Genomic DNA, 20,917 nt, shown 5'->3' on the forward strand with positions numbered 1-20,917 from the left:
TGCAACAAATTCTATCTCTAATGAGGCATCGGATTCTGTAAGCAAATCACAGGATAACACTCATACTAGTATGCCTACTCCGATCACTACTATTTTACTACACACACAATCTAATACCGTCTTCAACTACATCTGATTCGGATCAGTCTCAATCTATCATCAGTACCTCTTTTGTACATACTCATGATGTATCAAATTTTGGTCAGTTTACTAGTTCTTTTTCTCCATCTATTCCTACTAGTGGGAAAGAAATAAATCTTCCAAGTAATTCTTCTATTTCTTCTCAAAGAACATTAACTCAGTGACTACAAGGTCAAAATCTGGTATTTCAAAACCCAAGGCCTTCTCCACACTTGTTCCTAACCATCAAACTGACTCTGAATTTTTTCAAACCAAACCCTCATCTGTCCAGAAACCCTTACAGGTTCCTCACTGGAAATCACTCATGCTTGCTGAATTAGAGGCTTTACATAATACTAACACATGGACTCTTGTTACTCCATCCCCGAATAGCACTATTATAGGTTCAAAATGGGTGTTTTCCACACAAAAAAATTCCTACTGGTGCTGTTTTAACATATAAAGCTAGATAGTGGGTTTAGGAAATAATCAAATTGAAGGAGTTGATTTTACTTAAGTCTTTAGTCATGTTACCAAACCAGGGACAATTCGGGTCCTTTTAATTATAGCTATATCCTCTAATTGGCCTATCTTGCAATATGATCTTAACAATGCATTTTTAAATGGCACATTGCATAAGGATGTTTATATCAGGCAACCACCGGATTTTGGTTCAGCAAATTCAGAACAGGTTTGCAAGCTTAATATAGCTATATATGGTCTTAAAGAGGTCCCAAGAGCCTGGTATATCACTCTTTCTGCCAGTTTGGATTTCATTATGCGAAATCAGATCCTTCATTGTTCATTCAGCACAGATCTACTTTTTCTATCTATGTCATGGTTTATGTTGATGATGTTTTTAGTTACAGGAATAATAAGGATGCTATTACTTCATTCATGACTAAACTAAATGCTGTTTTTACTCTAATAACTCTTGGCACTTTTAATTATTTCCTTGCGATTGAGGCAACAAAGTTAGCTTCTGGAGATACCATCTTTCACAGAGTAAATACATAAAAGAGCTCCTTCTAGAGCTGGAATGTTGGATGCAAAGCCTGTTCTAATTTCTATGATAACTAGTGAGAAATTATCTCACTATGGATTAGAGGCGTATGCAGATCCAACACATTATAGGTTTGTTGTGAGTACTTTTCAGTATTGCACTCCAACAAGACCAGAATTTGCTTTTGCAGTAAATAAAGTCAGTCAATATACACAAAAGCCTCTTCTTATTGATTGAAAATCAGTCAAACGGATTCTTCGTTAGTTGGTTGATACCTCTGAACAGGCCAACAACTCATTTTTCTGAATCTTCCCTTTTCCAGAATCTATTATCAGTCAGTTATGACTTTCCTTTACTGACTAGCCGTTACACTCAACTACTATATATAGCTTGTATCTCATCTTGTAAACCTCAACTCAAGATACTATACACAGTATTCAGTTCTTTCTTTCTGTTACAATCTCTCTCTCAATTCATATCAGAATCTATTCAGAAACCCATAAAATTTTTATTCTATATTAGAATTGAGGTGTAAACCCATAAATTATCATAATAAATAAATAAAAAGCTTTGGATGCGGCGTATTGAACAATTCATAAAGGCTATCATGAGGAATGGATCCGGAAGTTACACCAAGGGAGGTGGATACCAAGGTGCTATCATTGATTATATCTCATACTTTTCGTAGTCAAACATAAATAAACCATCAATTTGATATGCTTCTTCAAGTTATGCTTCTGCTTTTCAAAATGTATCCCTCTAATAATCGTAACCAATCCGCCGTAAAGCAATGGCAGAACAAAATGTATTTCACCTGTTACAAATGATCTGTGGCATTAAACTACTCACTGGAAATGAAAGGATGATACACTTCAAAACATAACTAGATAGAAAGAAACATATAATTAGAACAAAGCTGGACTTAGTGAAGATTAATCACCAGGAAAATTAAATCCTGTGTTGAGGTAAAGGAGGGATAAGAAAGAAAAAAGAAAACATATCATATAGGATTATAAATGGTTAGCAAATATAAGGCAGAGTAATTTGCTTCCGCACGCATCAAATAGCCACCCGCCGAGCCCAGCCATGGGAAAGCAACACAGTAATTAGTGTGCAAAATTCAGGATCTGCAAGCTATGCCTATGTGCTTCCGTGTATGAGATTGAAAAGCTGAATATATCTTCTACTTCTAGCTATCAAGTAAAAGGATAGAAGTTTGAAAACAGCAAACTGCCAAGGAAAATATATGCAGCAGAGTATGCCCAAATCACATATCCCCATCTATGGTATTTGGTAGGATGTGCCATTATGTACGAAGAAAACCAATAAACAGGTGGGCTTGATGACAGGAACCGGGTCGCGACCTGTCATTATATGTCCAGTTCCAGAAAATTTCACATTAGTAACAATTACAACACTTGACCTCAGCCATTCCCAAGAAGCAAAAAGATTTGACAAAAGTAAAAGTGATAAGACAGAAATATGGAGGAATGACAGAGAGATCTTTCTAGAGATTTCTCGCATCCAAATACTGTGAAGTTTTCTTTTTTGGCCACAATCATTCCTCCATTTTCACCTACTTTCCTTGCTACCATCATACCTGCATGGCTGGATATTTTAGTTACACTATGTGGCTGTTTTTTGTATTAGCTAATGCTATCTTGATATTTTTCTGTTGCGATTATTGTCATTCATTTCGGTCTCTGCTCTGCGCTATTTTGGGGGTTGAACATTGGCTTTTTGTAATTATTGGCGGAAAAAATCAATTCGCATATTTAACAATAGTCAGGTTCAGGTCTCCACAAATCACAATGATTAACAAAGCCTCATGTATGATGCTGGTCAGTTTGTCGTATTCAGGTCTCTCAACATGATAAACAGCAGCAGAGTTCAACAACACAGTTGGCACTAACCTGTACATGCATGACAAAGAAAGCTGTGGCTGCCATGAATGCCAAGTGCAATACAAATGGGAGTACACATGCAGAAAAGTATCCTGGCCTAGTTGCTGGCTCAGCCATGTGAACTTCACCAACAGCTCCTTCAGTCACCTTCTTTCTCTTAGTAAGATTGGAATTTTCTGTTATGAGAGTATGGATGGTGTTATAGATGAAATGACAGTAAAATTTGATCTATGATTATACATCCAAATTTGCAATATCTTTATGCACTTATGTATATAATGTATAGAAAAATGGATTGAGGAATTAAGAAAAGATTATTAACACAAATGGTTGCACCAAATATGCAAAGGAATTAGAAAAATATCAGCACTAAATAGAAACAGTGAAATTGGATTTAAATGTGAAACCCATTCAGTGAATTATTTAGCACCATTCCTCACATAGCAATGTACTGCCAAGTATGCAACATTTGCAATGTTATCTATACGAATATACCTTTGGCCTTAACAGAAGATTTATCCACATTGCCAGCTTTTTTGGACCTATAAAAATCATCCGACAAAAACACAACTCCAGAGCTCTTCTCTTCAATAGAAGTTCGAAAACCCAGTGAGAAGAAGTTCTCAGGCCTTGATTTAGCATAATAGACAACAGAGTAAAGTGCCACAGACAGTACTGGCGATGCAAGAAGAAAGTTAGGCAACTGCTTCAACTGAAAATATTTCAAGAAACCTACACCCCTGGAAAATAAAACTTAAGAACTTCAATGGAACATCTAATATTTAAAAATCCTTATGGACTACAGATAAAATATTATATCAGGCTGCAAAGACACTAGAGAATAATAATTCAGCCAATAGCATAACTTTGGTAATTTAAATTAGCAAGAATCTTTTAACTTAATGAGTGAACTTACCAATAATGACTTTGTATGTAATTATAAAGCAATGGTACCCTCGCCTTGCACCAAGGCCTTAATTCATCAGGAAGCCGTCCTTTACACATATTGTAATACCCATAAGCTTGGAAAGCTACAAATGGAGCAAAAACGAACACACTACGTAAAGCTCCAGCAATAACAGTCCCCAATGCCAACTGTCGCCATGACAAAAAGAATCAATCAAGAATTCCAGTTAAGAATAAAAGGTAACTACACTGGACAATTTTTTTTCTTTCCAGTAGACATTGGAACCAATCCTAGAATATTAACTACCTGAGTTATGACTTATGACTAGGTACTAAGTCTAAAAGTATTTCTGTAAGACATGTTGAAGGCCCGTACTAAGTGAAACTGAAATTGATTTCTCACCCAGTATATTTACTGTCTAGACGTGAGGGGGAAAAACAAAACAAAACAAAACAACACAAAACTGTGGAGAACTCAAAATTATTTTCTTCCCTTTTAAGCACAGATCCACCCATTTCCCCTCAATTGTCTTGAATATCATAATTATCTGCAATCCTTATTAATTAAGTTAACCATATATCATCAATTAATATATCTTAATTGCCAAGTAACTATATATCATCAACTAATAGCTAGAAGCCTTGTTCATTGATTTATCTTCATTTTCTCTTTCACCATAAAATATCATACTTTTGCAACTCTACAAGCACCTCAGACAGCAACCCGTCAGCAAAAAGAAAAAGACTTGGCCAATATCTGTACATTACATAATTAAGTTAAAAATGGACACAATCTTTTGAAAGGAATGACCAAAGGGAAATATAAGTTTCCAAAACCCTCTCCCAAAGGAAAAGCAACAACATAGCGACTGATATGATGGATTTTCAAACAGAGAAGAAGCGGAAGGAACTCACAGCAGTGCGCTTTTGCTGAAACATAGCATTATAAGCCCGATGCATGGTCTGAAAACAGAGATAACCAGCATTAAGCACCCCATTAGACCTTGCACAGCCAGAGAGAGCGAAAAAGAGAGAGGCTAAATTATTCCCACCCTTTACGAAATAGTACAACCCTGCGAAAGAAAGGAGGGCATACAGACTCTCTGAGTATCTGCAATTACAAATCAAAACCAAAATATAAGTTCTGCTTAACTAGGATCAAGGCCTAGAAAGAATCAAACAAATACTAAACATAAACACAGAGTAAGAATGAGAGTTGTGAGCATTACATTGATGAATAAAAAATTGAGGCTGGGTTAAAGCAGAACAAAATCGTAGCCCGTAATGCAATTTCAGGGTCCTTCAAGATAATCATGGAAAGCCTGCAACAGTTATAACCACAACAACAGTAAGCATCATCCCTTTTCCCACACAACAAAACATTGGCTGTGCTTGTATAATCCATTAGAGTCAATTCTCTTGCACACTACTTGAAAATTCATCTAATATCTTAAATATGATTATGCGTGCTAATAAACTCTATGGAAAAACAAAAGGGAAAAAAAAAATTTGGTTCTGCCTGCTTTAAAAAAATATTATTTTTTTAATTTTCGTCTTTTTTTTCTTTTGCCCGTTGATCATGAGCTAAACTGAAATCCGAGAGGTTCAAAACTTGTTGAACTCATAAATCAGTTGATATTAACCTTGAATTCACACTAATCAGCATATGATTTCTATAATCACAAGCTTCGCATACAACTAACCTGTACAAGTAAAGAGCTGCGAAGACAAAAGCGACGTTGCAGATTAGGTAACCGGAGAAAGCAAGAACTGCTCTGTGTCCAACAAAGGGGGCGAAAATTGGAGAGAGAAAGCGAGAGAGGAAGGAAATGGAGATCGGGAGAAGCGGCAAGAACGCGTAGGTCTGCTCGTACTCGTAACCGCCGCACTGGGCGATGCGGACGAAGTAGACGGAGTCCCAAACGATGCCATTTTCGAGTGCGGAAGCGAGTTTGGGGAGTAATAGGGTTTGGGATTGGGGAAGAGTGTGAGTGTGCGTGTGGTTGGCGGTGAGGCAGGGAAGGTTCAACGGTGCGGAGCTGTCGTAAGGGGATGCTAGAATGCGCCATGTGATGGTTAGGGACAAGACCAGGAGTCTGGAGTATAGTGCTGATTTGAGTATGAATTGTTCGTGTTGGTGAGGAGGAGGATGAAGCACCATTTTTGAAAGGGGATGGATGATCTTACTTCGTTGAACACCTGCAATATCGGAGAAGAAGAAGCTGGTGGAGTAGTGGTGAAGAGATGTGGTATTTTTGTCTTTTCACTCTATGTAAAAGTAGCCTAAATTTTTAAAGTGGCTCTTGAGATTGACACTGTGTACTAAAATCATGTCTGGAATTCTAATTACACTAATTACGTCTTTTAGATTAAAAAAATTGCATCATATTAATTTTTGGCCTATTTTTTGTTAATGACGCACTGACATGGTATGATGATGTAAACCTTTAGTGACACGTGTCACCTCATGGCGTGTCATCCACTATGTCATTGTTACATATACACTAAATTAATACCTTACTTTGCATCAAATGACTCATTTTAGTCCATAAAATTGAATGTCATGACCAAATTAGTCCCTTCATCAATTTTTCTATTTTTTTTATAAATTCAAAATTTTTAATATCTTTAAATATACTAATTTTGATTTTATCTTTTTACAAGTTGTTTAAATATAAGTCATTTTATAAAATATTTTTAAAATTTTAGTTTTAATTATACAAATTTTTTTCTACAATATTTTATTAAAAAATTATATAAGATATTAATAATGATATAGTAAAAAGTGTAAGTTAAGAATATAATAATATTTTTTAATACAAATTTTTTAATATTTAACATCTTAATAATTATTTTAAGAATACTTGATAAGGCACTTATTAACTAATATAAATTCATAATTTCCGTCTGTATTAAGAATGTCCGATTCTCCATATAATTGACTTTTCACTAAATTAATAAGATAGATTTATACAGTCGATTATAATAATTTATTTTATCTATAACTTAGCTAGGCGGCCTTTTCATATATTACACTATTAATTAATATAAGCACTTATTTTAACCATGGCTTAAATAGTATTAAAATAGATACAAATAAACACAAGAGGCAATAATAAAGTTTTGCATTTAGCTAACACGTATTCTAATGATATAACTTAAAATTATTAATTAAAAATTTTATTATAAAACTTGTATAATAAAAAATATAATTAAAATTAATATATAAAAAATATTGAGAATTTTAAATTTACAAAAAAAATGAGAAATAACTTATGAAGGGACTAATTTGGTGTACAAGTAACTTACGAATATTATAAACATACATATCATCACAACTCCTATACCTCTTACAAGGATATAATAATAAAGGCGAGGAGAAAAAAACTCCTTAAACTCTTCGTCCATCCTGAAAAGAAAAATCTGTAGGGATGAGACTATCGTCCTCATTGGTTCTCAGTAAAATGTTTTTAACAATTGTCATAAGATGATATTTAAAAAAAAAACTATTTTCAAATACAGTGATTATTGCTTGTCTTATGAATCTTTTTGAAAACCAATGGTTAATTATCCGAAAATCCAAATTCATATTTTAAATTTATAAAAGCAAATCAGACATAATAACCAAAGAGTTTTACTATAGACCAAAGGACCACACTAACCAAACTTACCACTGATTCATCCAATCATGGCATCTGGTCCAAAAACCATATCACAACCTCCGGTCCATCACAAATCAACTCACGGCCTCCAACCCAATACAAAATTAAATCATGGCCTCCGGCCCAAAACATAATCAACTCGGTCTTTGGCTCATATCAAGTCAAAACACGGCCTCCGATCCAACTAAAATCAAATCACGATCAAAATTCAGTCTCAAAATAGAATTAATTATTGGCATCAAATAATACAAGGCAAATACAATCAGAGAACAATTACAGTTAGTACCACATCAGGAACAATCCTCAGCGTCACCACTGCTAGCATAAGGGATCTCTCAGTTGTTCAAGCACAGACAAAACAATACAAGGAATACACAAATAGAGAGGACGGTTAAAGCAATTAGTTCAATTAGCATTTAGGTACAATTATTCAAATAGACAAGCTAAATACAAGATGCACACTAAAATAATACACACAAATGCGAATGATGCATGCTTGTCCTACTAGTCATGAGCTCACGTGCCGGTTATCATGCCAAGCCCAACACACCCGGTAGCTAATATAACTCGGATATCATCCTCTTAAAAACTGGTGGGCGGTACACCACCACAATTCTCACCTGGTGGGTGGTACACCACCACGATCCCTACAAACATTTTCAATTGAAAAATCTGTGGATGGTAAATAACCATGATCCCACAATATGCGTGGGCGGTAAACAACCACGATCCCCACGTCAATTGCTACACTGGACAAGCGGTATACCACCACGATCCTTGCTAAGTGCATAAGTTACACACAATCATTTATATCCACAATCCATCTTAATCAACATGTTCAATACTGGATAAGCGGTATACCACCACGATCCTTTCCAGTCAGTAATTACATTCAAAACCACAATCTTTTAAAATCTTGACCCGGAGTAAGTGAGACTAAGTCACAACCCTTGCATCTACCCAGGAAGCTCAAATACTAACTGGGAGCAAGTGGGATAAAATCACAATCCTTACATCTTACCCCAAAAGTTCAAATATCAAAATCTCTTTTAAAAGATTAAGTTAAATCCATTTCTCTTTCATAAAACTCATTTTTCACCAAATCAAAAGTCTCGAATTAATCTTTAAAATTCATTCTTCAATTCCGTAGGAAATCCCAAAAGCATAACTCTCAGATTTGAAATAATTGCTTAAAGCTCCCTTACAACTTCATTCTCAAGTTCAATAATTTTTCAAAAGACTCAAAATCATCTCTCTTTGCCAATCAAACTCAAATACTGTAAATTCGCTAAAACTCCTCAAAATATGATTCCTCAAATCGACCTCAAAATATAATCCTTTTCTTAATAAATCAAACTGAAAGTATAAATCTTTTCTTAATAAGGCAAACTCAAAGCATAATTCTTATCTTAATAAATCCAACTCGAAACACAGTCCTTTTCTTAATAAATCAAAATCAAATAATATAATTCTTAAAATAATTTTACTTCTAAATAACACTTTAAACAAAGTCTTTAATTGTGGAGAATATTATTGGTGATGTTGTTGCTGCGTTTTATTTTTATTTCTTCTTTTTCTCCTCTTTTTCATGTTCTTATAGTCATTTATTCTTTTTTTTATATTTTTTCTTTTTTTCTTGGTTTTATTACTCTCAAGAGAGTAAATCAAAAAGAATTTTGAGAAAATAAAATAAGAAGGAGAAGATGAAGAAAAAAAGATGAAAAAGAAGAAGACGAAGCTGAAGATGAGGAGGGGGAGAAGGAATAAGAGTTTTGAATTGTGCAGGACAACGAGACCAAATGCACCGAAATTAAAGTGATTGCAACACAATTAACTCAGAAATGCACTAAAATTACATAATGATTGCGACACATTTTATGAATTTGACTTTGGATATAATGCAGGAGTTTTTGAGTTTATAGAATGCATAATTTTCAGTTCATTTGTTATTATACAATAGTGTTGTTATAATAATATTTCGGTTCATTTGCAGCCCAGATGTTGTCGATGAACAATTTGTCCCAAAGATTAGGATGACTTTCAAGACAAATTGAATGGAATAGAATGGAATCTAATGCAATTGAATCAAGTGGTAATGAATAATTTCATTCTTCTTTGCTAAAATCAGTGTTGTTTTATAATAATATTTCGGTTCATTTGTAGTCCAGGTGTGTTATCGATGATTGGGATGACTTCTCTTTTTTTAAGATGGTATTCTTTGTCATTTTGGCTGTAAAGAATAAAAAATTTGGTTAATACTTAACAGCAGCATCAAGTGAACCTCAGTTAATTCACAAATGAACCAAAATTAGTTCAAATTTGAACGAGCAGTCAAAAAGACTTTGTTGAGTTAGAAAAATAATTAACATATTGATGAAGACAAACATGATTGATTTGGGTTAATAACTCAAGTGGATTTTGATGATGTGGTTCAAGTGTGCAGGCCCAAATTGCTTTTATTGCAGTCCAATCCTATGAAACCCAATTATCCGAAGCAGCTAAATGAAAATGATTCACTAACCAAGCCCATTAACATCCAAACAAAAGAAAAGCTATCCTGAGCTGAGTTTCAGACAAGTTCATTTCGGGTAAACACAAGAAGAAAGAGAGCGAGTTTTACTTTTCCATTCAAGCATTTAAGAGGAAGAAAAGAAAAGCTAATCAAGCAAGATAATGTCAAATCAAGATAATCAAAAGCATGCTAAGCAAGTTCAGAGGTTAAAGATAATTTATTTCCATTTGCATGCAAGTCAATTGCTTCACTTTTTTTTTCTTTCTCCTGCACCAGCATTTCAGGTAATATGAAGAAAGTGGTAGTAAAGTGTCTCTGCTTTAAATCAATGGTTGAAAATATTTCTTGGAGGCAAAGTACAAATATAAAGGTTTGAATTTTGCTAAGCTCGTTGAAAAATATAAATTATGTTGCTGCTATGTTTGCTACGAGGCTGAACCCTGATTCCAAATTTCTAATTTTTTGGGTTAAAGAGAGAGAAGAGAAGATTTCAGCTAGCCTAAGGATCAAGAAATTGACTTTTGGAAGGAAACCCTAGCCGTGGCTCAAACAAGATACAAAAAGAAAATTGGTTTTCAATTGAACACCAAGGAGAGAGAACCCGAGAGAGAGCAAAGTGTGTAACCTCACAAACTGAGTTTGAAGTCTTGGAAGTATTGCACCTACACTAAAGGGAGCACTTTGCCAAGATGAAGAACAATATTTTGAGTTTAAAAGTTGGGTTCAGCGCATAGAGTCAAGGCTGTGAATCATCATCTCCTTCATGGTTTACTATTTGTATTTCTGTTTCAATGTTATATCTTTCTTTGCATTCATTGAGTGGTAAAAGGCAAGAAAGAGAGGCATTGTGAAAAAGTCATTAAGTGAAAAGGCTGAGAGAAACGCTTGACAGAAAAGTCATGAGTAATTTCAGATTTGTTTTTGTTGTAATTTGTTTTGAGTCTTGTACCTGAAAGATATCCCTTACTAAGTTGGATAAGAACTTAGTATGTCAAGTTTAGATAGTTACATAACCAAATCAAGTTTATGTTGAAGCTTGATGTGTCTCATATAGGATTATGTTGAGTCTTAGAAAATTGGTGTATGTAATATTTAAAAGATAGTGAAAATTTCACCAATGTTGTGGTGGAGACTGGATGTAGATTGCATTCCACACGGCAACTGAACCAGGATATATAGCTGTGTCACCTTCTTTCTTTCTGTTCTGATTTTGTTTTTCTGGTTTTATGAGACAAAATGGAATTGTTCCTGCATAATCCACTACACTGGCTAAACAGAAGCCAAATCACATTTTCTGGTTTAAGGCTTTATTAATCAAAGTTAAAAGAAAGTCATAGATTCAACCCCCTTTATCTAGGCCATCAAGAACCTTCAGACTTAATCATCAACAAAAACACATCAAATTCATTTTTGGATCCAAATGAACCTCTGATGGTAATCAGTGGCTAAGAGAAGGGGGTTGAATCTTAGCTTCTTTTTTCCCAGAATATTACTTTTACTTTTTCAACAAACTTCAGGAGATATTTTCACTTTTGTCTCGTAACAAGTTGAGAGACATTTTTCGTTTTATCTCCTAAGAGCCAGAAACAAAAAAGAAGCAGAGAAGAAGAATTGACACCAGATATATCCTGGTTCAGCTACTAGCTGCAATGTAGCCTACATCCAGTCTCTATCACAACAATAATGGAATTTTACTATCTTTTTCAAGATTACAAACACCAATTCTTTTCTAGGATCTACCCAATCCTATCTAGGACAATCCAGATTCAGACCCTAATCTGAATTTGATTTGGACTCAAACTAAGCTTTCAACAACAAAGTGCTAACCCAACTTGCAAGGAAATTCCCACATGATCATGACACACAACAGATAGATGTACAAAGAAACTCTGAGACATATATGGCTTTTTCTCTAATATTGCTCACTGCCTTTTATCTCTCACTGGCTTTTTCTTACAAATCTCACCATGTTTGCCTTTCACCATGAGACTCAGACAAACAATACAAAGAAAAAGAAAATAAAATGAACACCATTGAAGGAGAAGAACTCAGAGAGTTTTAGGATAGCTATGAAAACTCTGTGCTTTTTTCACTTTCTCTCCTTGATCTCAACCCTTGGCCGTTCACCCTTAATATAGAAGGGTGAAGCTTCCAAGGTTGAAACCAGTTCAACCAATCCAGCAGCTTCTTCTCCAACCTTAGAGCAGCAGCGGTTCAAACAGAGAGGAGAGAGAGGGAACCCGAAGCTGCTTGCATGTACCTCTCTCATCATTTTTCATCCATCTTCTTCAATCTAGGCCATTGATCTTGACTTTGGCCCTAAGAATTGATTCTGAGCATTGATGAGCATCTGACCCATGCTGGCTTCATGCTTTCCATTTTTGTTTCTTCCAGCTAAAGACTCTGAGGCTTACATCTTCTTTGAAGCACAAAAATGGAAAAAACTTTCTATTGTTCCTTTACCAAGAGAGATTTGCTTCCTGACTGAAGCTTTTCTTTCCTTTCATGGCAAGAAAATCTTTTGGCCCTTCTTCACAGATTTTTCCTTTTGTAGAAAAAATCTTTCTTAGCCTTTCTTTATAGGCTTTTCTCTGTGGCTTCCATTTTTCTTCTATCTTCTTTTTTGAGTGATTGATTTGACCGAAGCAAGAGAGAGAGAAGAGAGGAAGCAAGAAAGCTTTCGGTGGAAGCTATCAATACAAATTAAATTGAATTGAATTTAGAATTTCGGTTACCAAGAAATGCAATTAATTGAATTGGAATTTGTGTTCCAATAACCAAGACATGAAGACTTTGTCAATTTGAATCCCTTTGGTTTTGTGATCATCGAAAGGGTTGCTAAGGCTTTGGGCCATCTATCCTTTTTAATTTGTTTAGCCACTTGAAGTAAATAATTATTGTTGAGCTAAGTTTGTTTGACAACCAAAACGGGCTTGTATTGACTGGCCCAATAGAAAACTAATTTTTCTTCCTGCACACAAACAGCAACATCAAACAACCAATTGGACACAATTACATAAACATTCAATAATATTTTTATTAATTTCCTTATTTATATTTTAATAATGTTTGATCATTATTTCAATTTTCCAAACTCAGCAACCTCAAATAAACTAAGAAATTAATCGAAATTATTTAATGTGGCACCAGAAAAAATCAGAACTAATAAAGATGTTAGCAAAATGTTGCAGTGAAAGAAAAAAGGCTTTAAACCAAATTGGGTTGGTCTAGTGGTTAGCTCATAGCCTGCTTAAACAAGTGTCGAGAGTTCAAATCCCGCCTTATGCATGCAGCAACCCATTGACCATCGACAAACCCTTCAATGGAGCTCAGTATCGCGGCGGATTAGTTTTTGATCTGTCGGGCTAGGGGATACTGTGAAAAGAAAAAAAACATTTATATCCTAACATTCATTAAAAAAGAGAACAAAAATAGTTACCAAGTACTAAACATAATGATAACAACGATATGTATAAGAAGAAAATGATAATAACAATAACAATGATGATGGTGATGATGATGGAAGAAGAGGAGGAGGAAAAGAAATGAGAAGAAGAAATTCAAATGAGAAAAGGAGGAAGAGGGAGAGGAGGAGGATGAGGTGCTGGTATTGTTGGTGATGATGATAACAAAAGAGAAAAATAACAAAAAAAAAAAAGGAAAAGAACCTGTGTGTACGAATTTGAAAGAAGAAGCAGCAGCGACGACAATGAAACGTGCGCACGTAAATTTGAAATACTTGGTTAGAGTTATGACTTGGATGTAAAATTTTATTTAATTTTTTATCTGGTGAACTCTTGAACCATTCCTGATAATTTTAAGAACTGAATTGGATTAAATGTTTGATTAAAAAAGTATGTGGAATGCAACATTCCATGAATATATTTCAACATCAATGTCATCAAAATTGCAAGTTTATAAATTCGTGTAAAATTTCCTATGGGTCTAAAATGTAATTACCCCAGAGATATATTCATGTTAACTTTATAACAAGCATTATAACTAATAATTAAAATGTCGAGCTGTAATATTTTGTCGAAAAATATTATTGCAACAACTCAAAAAGTACCGGATAATAAGTTTGGGTTGAACTAGAAAAATACAGATCCCACTTCCCACACATGAATTTGTCCTTTTTTCAACTCATCTTTGTTTGTCAACTGTCGATTGCATTTTCAAAGGCATAAACTAGAGTTTAAAAATTTGATAGCCTGCGATCAATTTCTCCAAGAAGTCTATAATAACATGTATTATATACTATCAAAGGAACAAAAGAACATTGTCTATTTCCAGTGGTTGAAGCAAATCGAATCCGCAAACCGGAAACTAGGATTATAATTAACTACTACTTTATCTACTAGACACTGCAGCTTCCCCCCAAAAAGAAAATCAGTCAGGTCTATATCAAAATTCTCAGAACTTCCTACTCCTACACCTGATTTTGTGATTGATAGTTCATACCAGTGGATCTGAGATTGAGAAATATGAAGCTTGATGTCAGCCAAATCATCTTTTTACACGTTTCAATTGCAGCTTCATTTCTTCCATAAACAGCCAGTGATCCATCGTTAACTTCGGTAGCAAAAGATCAAGGAGATGCCACTCTCATTTCTTCTCAAGAGTCAATGCTTCAGTCTTCAGCAGCACATTTGATCTTTATCTACATCATGTTCTTAACAAGTTGAATGGACGGCATCCAGGGACACTGAATGGACACTCTCGGTCATACACAAGCCCTCCTTGCTATGAAAAGTAGCTGCAATTGGACCGTTTTCATTGCCAGTGTGCAGGAAAGAGCCAGATCCATCCTTAGCTTCAATAATAAGGGAGGGGTCACCATCTTTCGGAATTTCTTTGTCGGTATCAATACCTCTACCAGCACATTTCATCTTGTCTACATGATGATCTAGACACATTGGATCCTGTGCTTCTCCGTTTGAAGATACTGATTTTACACTGTCCATCACTTCAGAGGCTTCAATGACATGAGAAGAGGTCTCAGTTGGAGCTTTTTCATGATCAGAGTTCTGTAAGAATTCTGATCTGTTTTTGTCTTCAATAGTAAAGGAGGAGCCACCATCTTTTGAAATTTCTTCTTCCATGTTAGTACCTTCAGCAGATACAACCACATCTACATGATGTTCTTGACAAATTGGATGCAAGCTGTCATTGATATCATAGGAACTTTCATGTGGAACATTTTTATCATCAGACTTCTGGAAACAGTCGGAGACATCCTTTATTTCAAAAGTATATGAGGAGCTTTCATCTTGTGACATTACTTCTTCAGCATTCACACGTCTATCAGCAGATAATATGACCATATCTGCATGATGGTCTTGAGAAATTGAATGCAATGATTCCATTTGCGGAAATACTGATTCAATACTATCCATCGTAGGTAAGCCTTTCTGGATGTGGCAACTCTGGTCTTTGCAAGAAGCCAAAGAAGCCTTCAGGTCTTTTATGCTCTCCAGACACTCTGATCCATCTCTACCTGCAGCAGTCCCATCTCTTGCTCTGAGTCCTTTACCGCACACCAATCCCTTGGCATGACTACTCTTATCTTCAGAATGTGGTTGACCAATGTATTTTTGCCATTCAGAATATGACTCAATACTATTGATTGTAGGTAAGCCTTTCTGGAAACTCTGGTCTTTGCAAGAAGCTGAAGAAGCAGTCAGGTTTTGAGTGTTCTCCAGACACTCTGATTGAACACTACCAGCAGCAGTCCAATCACTTGCTCTTACTCCTTCACCACACACAAATCCCTTGGCATGAGTACTACAATCTTCAGAAGCAATGCACTTTTGCCCTTCAGCATCGGTTTTAAGGTTCACAGCCATTTTGAGACACATTATTTAAATTAGAACTTTGATGTGAAAATGGTGCTTGTACATTTTGAGGCATTCTAAGATGAATGCCCCTGTCATCAGGAGTGGAATTCTTGTTGAAATTAGGTCGTATCAACTTCCTTCTCTTTGGCAGCTCAAGCATCACATTCTCACCATTGGCACTCTCATTGGAACTTTTGATCTCACTCTCATCATTAAATTTTCTAACTTTGCTACGGCGCTTGAAATCCACAATAGGTGTTTTATTGGTATTGCCCCCACTTGCAGCAGCAGTCAAATCCATACTTACATCATTTGTCGAACATTCAGAGCAATCCTTCTTGATCTTTGGGCTAATTTGAGTTTTATCCTTCAAACTACAATCTCTCTTCATCCTCGAGCTAATTATTGGGGTTTTATCCTTTGAACTGCAATCACTCTTGATCCTGGAGCTAATGATTGGAGTTTTATCCTTTAAACTTTCAGCTATGTTGCGTTTAACTAATGGTGTTGCCTTTCTTTTCAGCATCCATTGATGATGGCTCTGATGAACCATTTCCATCACTTGATCAACTGAGGTGTCCATGCCATATCCCTCATATGATGCTTTGTTCCTTTTTTCTATTTTGTTAACATCCTGCATGAAAGTTAAGCGAGAAAACACACTAACTTTTTTCTTTGGATAACCAAAACTTCTATTTTGACAATCACCATAACATTCAGTATCATATTCATTAACTAATGAATCATCATATTGGACATGGAAATAACCCTCACTAGCCCAAGGAACATCAGGAATAAATGACTCATTATTCTTCTCCAGTGTCATCTCATGATCCAGATTTCCTCTAGATGACATGGGATGGACATCATCGCCCAAATATGATTTGCGATTTTGGAACAAAGAAAAGATCTCATTTACTCTGTCGCTTCCAATATCTGAAGGAGGAACAAGGGATGATGACGAGTTTAAGGAAGGAATATCATTGTGACCCTCATATACAACAGATTCAGCTGCAATCTGGTCAGCTTTCCTAGCAACATTGAAAGGCAAGTAGTCCCTGTCTCTACCATACAGACCATGATTTAGAAAGTCATAGCCAACATCGTGGCATCTATTCATATCATTCAATTCTGTAGGCATGAGACATGTTTGATTACTCGAGGAATTCACTCCACAGTTGCTTGGAAGAGCACTCTCTAGTATTGAGTTCGGACCATTGTTAAATCTCACAGATGAAGACTGACTAAAATTTAAATCAGGATATTCTGGATCATACAGAAAGGTCCTCTTAGAACCCACATCTCCATGTGTTACACATGAATCAACAGGTTGAATCTTAGCAGAAGTTGGCCTAAATTGATTTTGAGCCAAAGAATTATGCTCTAAATGGGATGGTCTTGGAGTGTAATCTGGATCGTACAGAAAGGTTCCCTTAGAAACCGTACCTCCACGTGTTGCACGAGAATTGTTGAACGGTTGGTGGATTGGCTGAACTGTACCAGATGTAGGTCTCAGCTGATTTTGAATCAAAGAATTATGCTCTAACTCAGGCTTGCCATAAAAGTCTGTTGAATTGGTACTGGAATGATGTAAACCAGGATTATCGTCTGAAAACGACATTCTCTGACCTGTCTGTCTCAATTCTTCACTTAACCTACTAGTCGTTGATACACCATCACCATTAACTCTAATGTTATCAGACAGACTTCTAGAGTATCCAGATGAGAGGGTTGGCCCACAATGCATATCCATATAATGTTCTTTCTCATGCGAAGCATACCCAAAATCATCGTATGATGTCATATAGTTGCCAATGTATCCACTTGAGGTGTCCACTGAGAATTCACCAGGTCTTCCTTGCTTATTTGTTGCACTGCCACTTGCATTAAATCTAAATTCAGCTTCTCCATAGTATTGTATAGAATCTCCTTGGAATTTATGTTGCATTACTGGTGACATGCTAGCATCCACACCTTGCCCATCATCTTTCACACACTCTATATGCATTCCATGATCAACAGATCTTCCAGATTTGCCCATTGGGTATGACTCTGATTTCAAGTCTTTCATTCGAGATGATAATCTCTCAGGAATCTCTGGTTCTAGCCTTCTCATACTGAACAGATGTAGGAGTTCATGGACCTACACAACAGCACAAAAACCAGATTGATGTAAAATTTGCATTACAAAGAAAACTCACATTTCATTCAAAACTAATCATCTACAAGACAATAGCAAACCTGCTTTTCAGAAAGCCCAAAGTTGAACTTGTTGGCTGAAAAGTAGTTTTCTATGATTGCATACTTGAATACACTTTGTGAGAGTGGCTTACAATGCCATATTGGAATGAACTTAACCTACATAGTACATCAATAAGAAACTGAGACCACAAGTCCACAATATTACCCTAAGTAAGAAAACTGCACAAATGAAAATCAAATGAAAGGAATGTTTCACTGTAGTTTAAACTCAAAAAACGAGAAAAGGGAAGGATTCCATCTTTTTCTTTGATAGAAGAATTTGACTAGTACAGAGAGAAAGAGTACACAGATTCGCATTGCAATTGCAAGAACAAACAAGAGAAACTAAGGATGAAACAGAACACTCCAAACTCGCAACATACATGAAATCTGAAAGAGAAATTCACATCATAAAATCCCAAAATTCACACCAAATAGAAGTCAAATCAAATCCCACCAACTTATCTGAAAGGGGATGGATTCTTACCTGAGCAGAGAATTGAGTCCTCAACGAACTAAAGGCATTAGGCACGATATTCATACCACCATCACTGGCAGCCTTGAACACCCCATGAAGTTGTTTCTTCTCATATTCAAACAGAAACAGAATCATGCCAGCCTTAATCTGCTCTACAAAGTGGATTGCAGACGAAGGGAGACCGAAAAGTCCCTTCTTAAAACATTCCCTCTTCGTTGCACTATTTGACAAAAAGATCGCTCCATAATCCGGTAGCTTTCCAGCAGCATTGTTATGCTTATCATAGAACCCCATTGATAATTTGATATCTTTTACTACATAAAGCTATCACATTAGAAAATAAAAACAACGGAATGTATTGCACAACTAAACATAAACACGAATTCACCTTCCAAGCTTCAAACATTATACTCCGAAGTCACAATCAGTAACATCTTTGTCAATAAACGCTAATATATATGAATAATTTGAATCCAGACACAAACCTAGGTCAACAACAGCTACAGTCCAGTACGATTACGCAATTAACCTAGATCAAAGAAACCTAACCTAAACATTGTTTTTACGCATGATTATTTGCTGTATATAAGCAATTATTTTTAAAAATAAAATAAAATAAAATAAAATATATAATCGTTTTTTGAATTTTGTTAAATGAAAAAAAAATAACCTACTTCACAGAGTGATCGGAGCAGCAGAAAAAACTAGCGAACAAAATCAATGAATTGATAAGAAAAAATAGCACGAAGAAAAAAGCAAACAGCGCGAGGCAATGGATAAAAGAGCGTGTAGGTAGGACGTTGATTGATTGATTGATTGATACGAAGAACAAAGGAGCGTGGAATGCGATGAGAAGAAGAAGAAGAAGAAAAGTGAGAATGGCAATGAGAGAGAGGAAGAGAGCGTACCGATGGGGATGGGAATGGTGGCGGAGGGAGGGTTTGGTACTTTTGCCGCTTTGGAGAAAAGAGGAGGGAAGGGAACGTGACGTGATCGCGGTTTTTGCTGCGTCAAAAAACAAAAATGGGTGAACGGTGAACTCATAAAGATCATTAAATATGATTTCTTATGGGAGAGGGAGAATCAGATAATAAGATAAGATATAACAATAACAAGAACAAGGTGATAGAGTAATTAAGACTCGTTTGGAGTTATATATATATATAGTAACTACTAAATAATAATAATAATAATATTCAATAAAATTATTAGAGATTATTCTATAAGAAATTTAAAGTTAAAACTATTTGATATTTTTGTATTTAATATAATTAAAAGATGTCCTATTTTAAAAAATATGTTTGTATTAAAAGAAAATATTTTAATTTAGCTTTCAGAACATCATTATTCACTTTATTTGTTTCTAACGAAAAGAATGTATTAATATGCTAGTATCATGGTCCACATGCATAAAGTTAAGTTAATAATAATAAAGCTTGACATATAATAAAAGTAAAATAGATGGGAACTGCTATGTCTAACAGAGAAAAACGTTAGGGATNATAATTTTAAAATATGTGGTGTAAAAGTATATATAATAAAAAAATTTAGAAAATATATTAAAAATATATTTATTTTTGTATTTTTATTTTTTTTGTTTTTTGAAAAAATAAATAAATTTACAGCAAATACAGATATTCATGTGATTTTTTAAATTTGATTATGTTATTAGTTATATTAAATATTTATATTTGAATTTTTAGTTTAGAAGTACTTATTTTAAAGTTGTAGCATTTGGATAAATGATTCAAAAAATACAATTTTTTTACACAAAGAGAATGGATATTAAAATAACCATGATAACAAATATCTTTCAATATTAAATGTTGATTTTACATTGACTTAATCACTAAGATTTAATACCACACACAATGTTAAATACAAATTTAATAATAAAAATAGAGTAGTAGAATGATAAAAAAAAATTTTGGAAAGAACATATGCAGCAGGTGGTTTAGATAGAATATTGTGTGAAAATAGTGATGGAGGGTCAGTACTTTCAGTAGATGAAACATTATGTGAAAATACGTGGAGAGCTAATATTTTCAGCAGAAATAGAAAATATTTTTTACAGATCTAAGAATGAAAGTAGCACAATGGTCTTTTTTATTTTGAAGTTAAATTTTTTTTAATGGAAGTGATAAAATTACTTCTGAGGAAGAAGAAATCATATTTTTCTACTTATTCAAAAGCTCTCAATTAACTTCTCGAAAAGTTAAAAATATTTATCAAAAATGGTACCAAATACGCCTAA

The 20,917-nt window shown here is 34.8% G+C and overlaps 2 protein-coding genes across 5 annotated transcripts; both read right to left on the reverse strand.

Annotated features, from left to right (window-relative positions):
- LOC107639278 (GPI mannosyltransferase 2) lies at positions 1,699 to 6,197 on the reverse strand. Of its 2 annotated transcripts, none has more exons than XM_021121111.1 (7): positions 5,637 to 6,197; positions 5,163 to 5,255; positions 4,849 to 5,044; positions 3,944 to 4,122; positions 3,523 to 3,767; positions 3,037 to 3,203; positions 1,699 to 1,937 (listed from the first exon to the last, which is right to left on the reverse strand). In XM_021121111.1, exons 1-7 carry the CDS (start codon positions 6,092 to 6,094, stop codon positions 1,848 to 1,850), a joined length of 1,428 nt encoding a protein of 475 aa, XP_020976770.1. In that variant the 5' UTR covers positions 6,095 to 6,197; the 3' UTR covers positions 1,699 to 1,847. The 2 variants fall into 2 exon arrangements, with proteins under 2 accessions (XP_020976770.1, XP_016198248.1); XM_016342762.2 differs by having other exon boundaries at positions 1,819 to 2,487; positions 5,637 to 6,195.
- On the reverse strand, positions 14,329 to 19,746 carry LOC107639277. 3 transcript variants are annotated; one of them, XM_021121112.1, is made up of 4 exons: positions 19,572 to 19,745; positions 18,673 to 18,971; positions 18,186 to 18,302; positions 14,329 to 18,087 (listed from the first exon to the last, which is right to left on the reverse strand). In XM_021121112.1, the coding sequence occupies exons 1-4, from the start codon at positions 19,714 to 19,716 to the stop codon at positions 15,937 to 15,939; spliced, it is 2,712 nt and encodes a 903-aa protein (XP_020976771.1). In that variant the 5' UTR covers positions 19,717 to 19,745; the 3' UTR covers positions 14,329 to 15,936. The 3 variants fall into 3 exon arrangements, with proteins under 3 accessions (XP_020976771.1, XP_016198246.1, XP_016198247.1); XM_016342760.2 differs by having other exon boundaries at positions 18,673 to 18,977; XM_016342761.2 differs by lacking the exon at positions 18,186 to 18,302 and having other exon boundaries at positions 18,673 to 18,977; positions 19,572 to 19,746.

Source organism: Arachis ipaensis, chromosome B04 (genome assembly GCF_000816755.2).
Source record: "Arachis ipaensis cultivar K30076 chromosome B04, Araip1.1, whole genome shotgun sequence".
Taxonomy (NCBI): Eukaryota; Viridiplantae; Streptophyta; class Magnoliopsida; order Fabales; family Fabaceae; genus Arachis; species Arachis ipaensis.

What these genes read in the sequence shown, in the direction of transcription:
- LOC107639278 (XM_016342762.2), bottom strand. Translation starts at nt 6,094, where the DNA reads ATGGTGCTTCATCCTCCTCCTCACCAACACGAACAATTCATACTCAAA. An exon ending in TACATACAAAGTCATTATTG is followed by an intron (nt 3,768 to 3,943) that starts GTAAGTTCACTC and finishes TTTATTTTCCAG; the next exon opens with GGGTGTAGGTTTCTTGAAAT. An exon ending in TCTTTGTCATGCATGTACAG is followed by an intron (nt 2,488 to 3,036) that starts GTTAGTGCCAAC and finishes ATATAATGACAG; the next exon opens with GTCGCGACCCGGTTCCTGTC.
- LOC107639277 (XM_016342760.2), bottom strand. Translation starts at nt 19,716, where the DNA reads ATGATCTTTATGAGTTCACCGTTCACCCATTTTTGTTTTTTGACGCAG. An exon ending in CACCATTCCCATCCCCATCG is followed by an intron (nt 18,978 to 19,571) that starts GTACGCTCTCTT and finishes AGCTTTATGTAG; the next exon opens with TAAAAGATATCAAATTATCA. An exon ending in GGACTCAATTCTCTGCTCAG is followed by an intron (nt 18,303 to 18,672) that starts GTAAGAATCCAT and finishes TGTACTATGTAG; the next exon opens with GTTAAGTTCATTCCAATATG.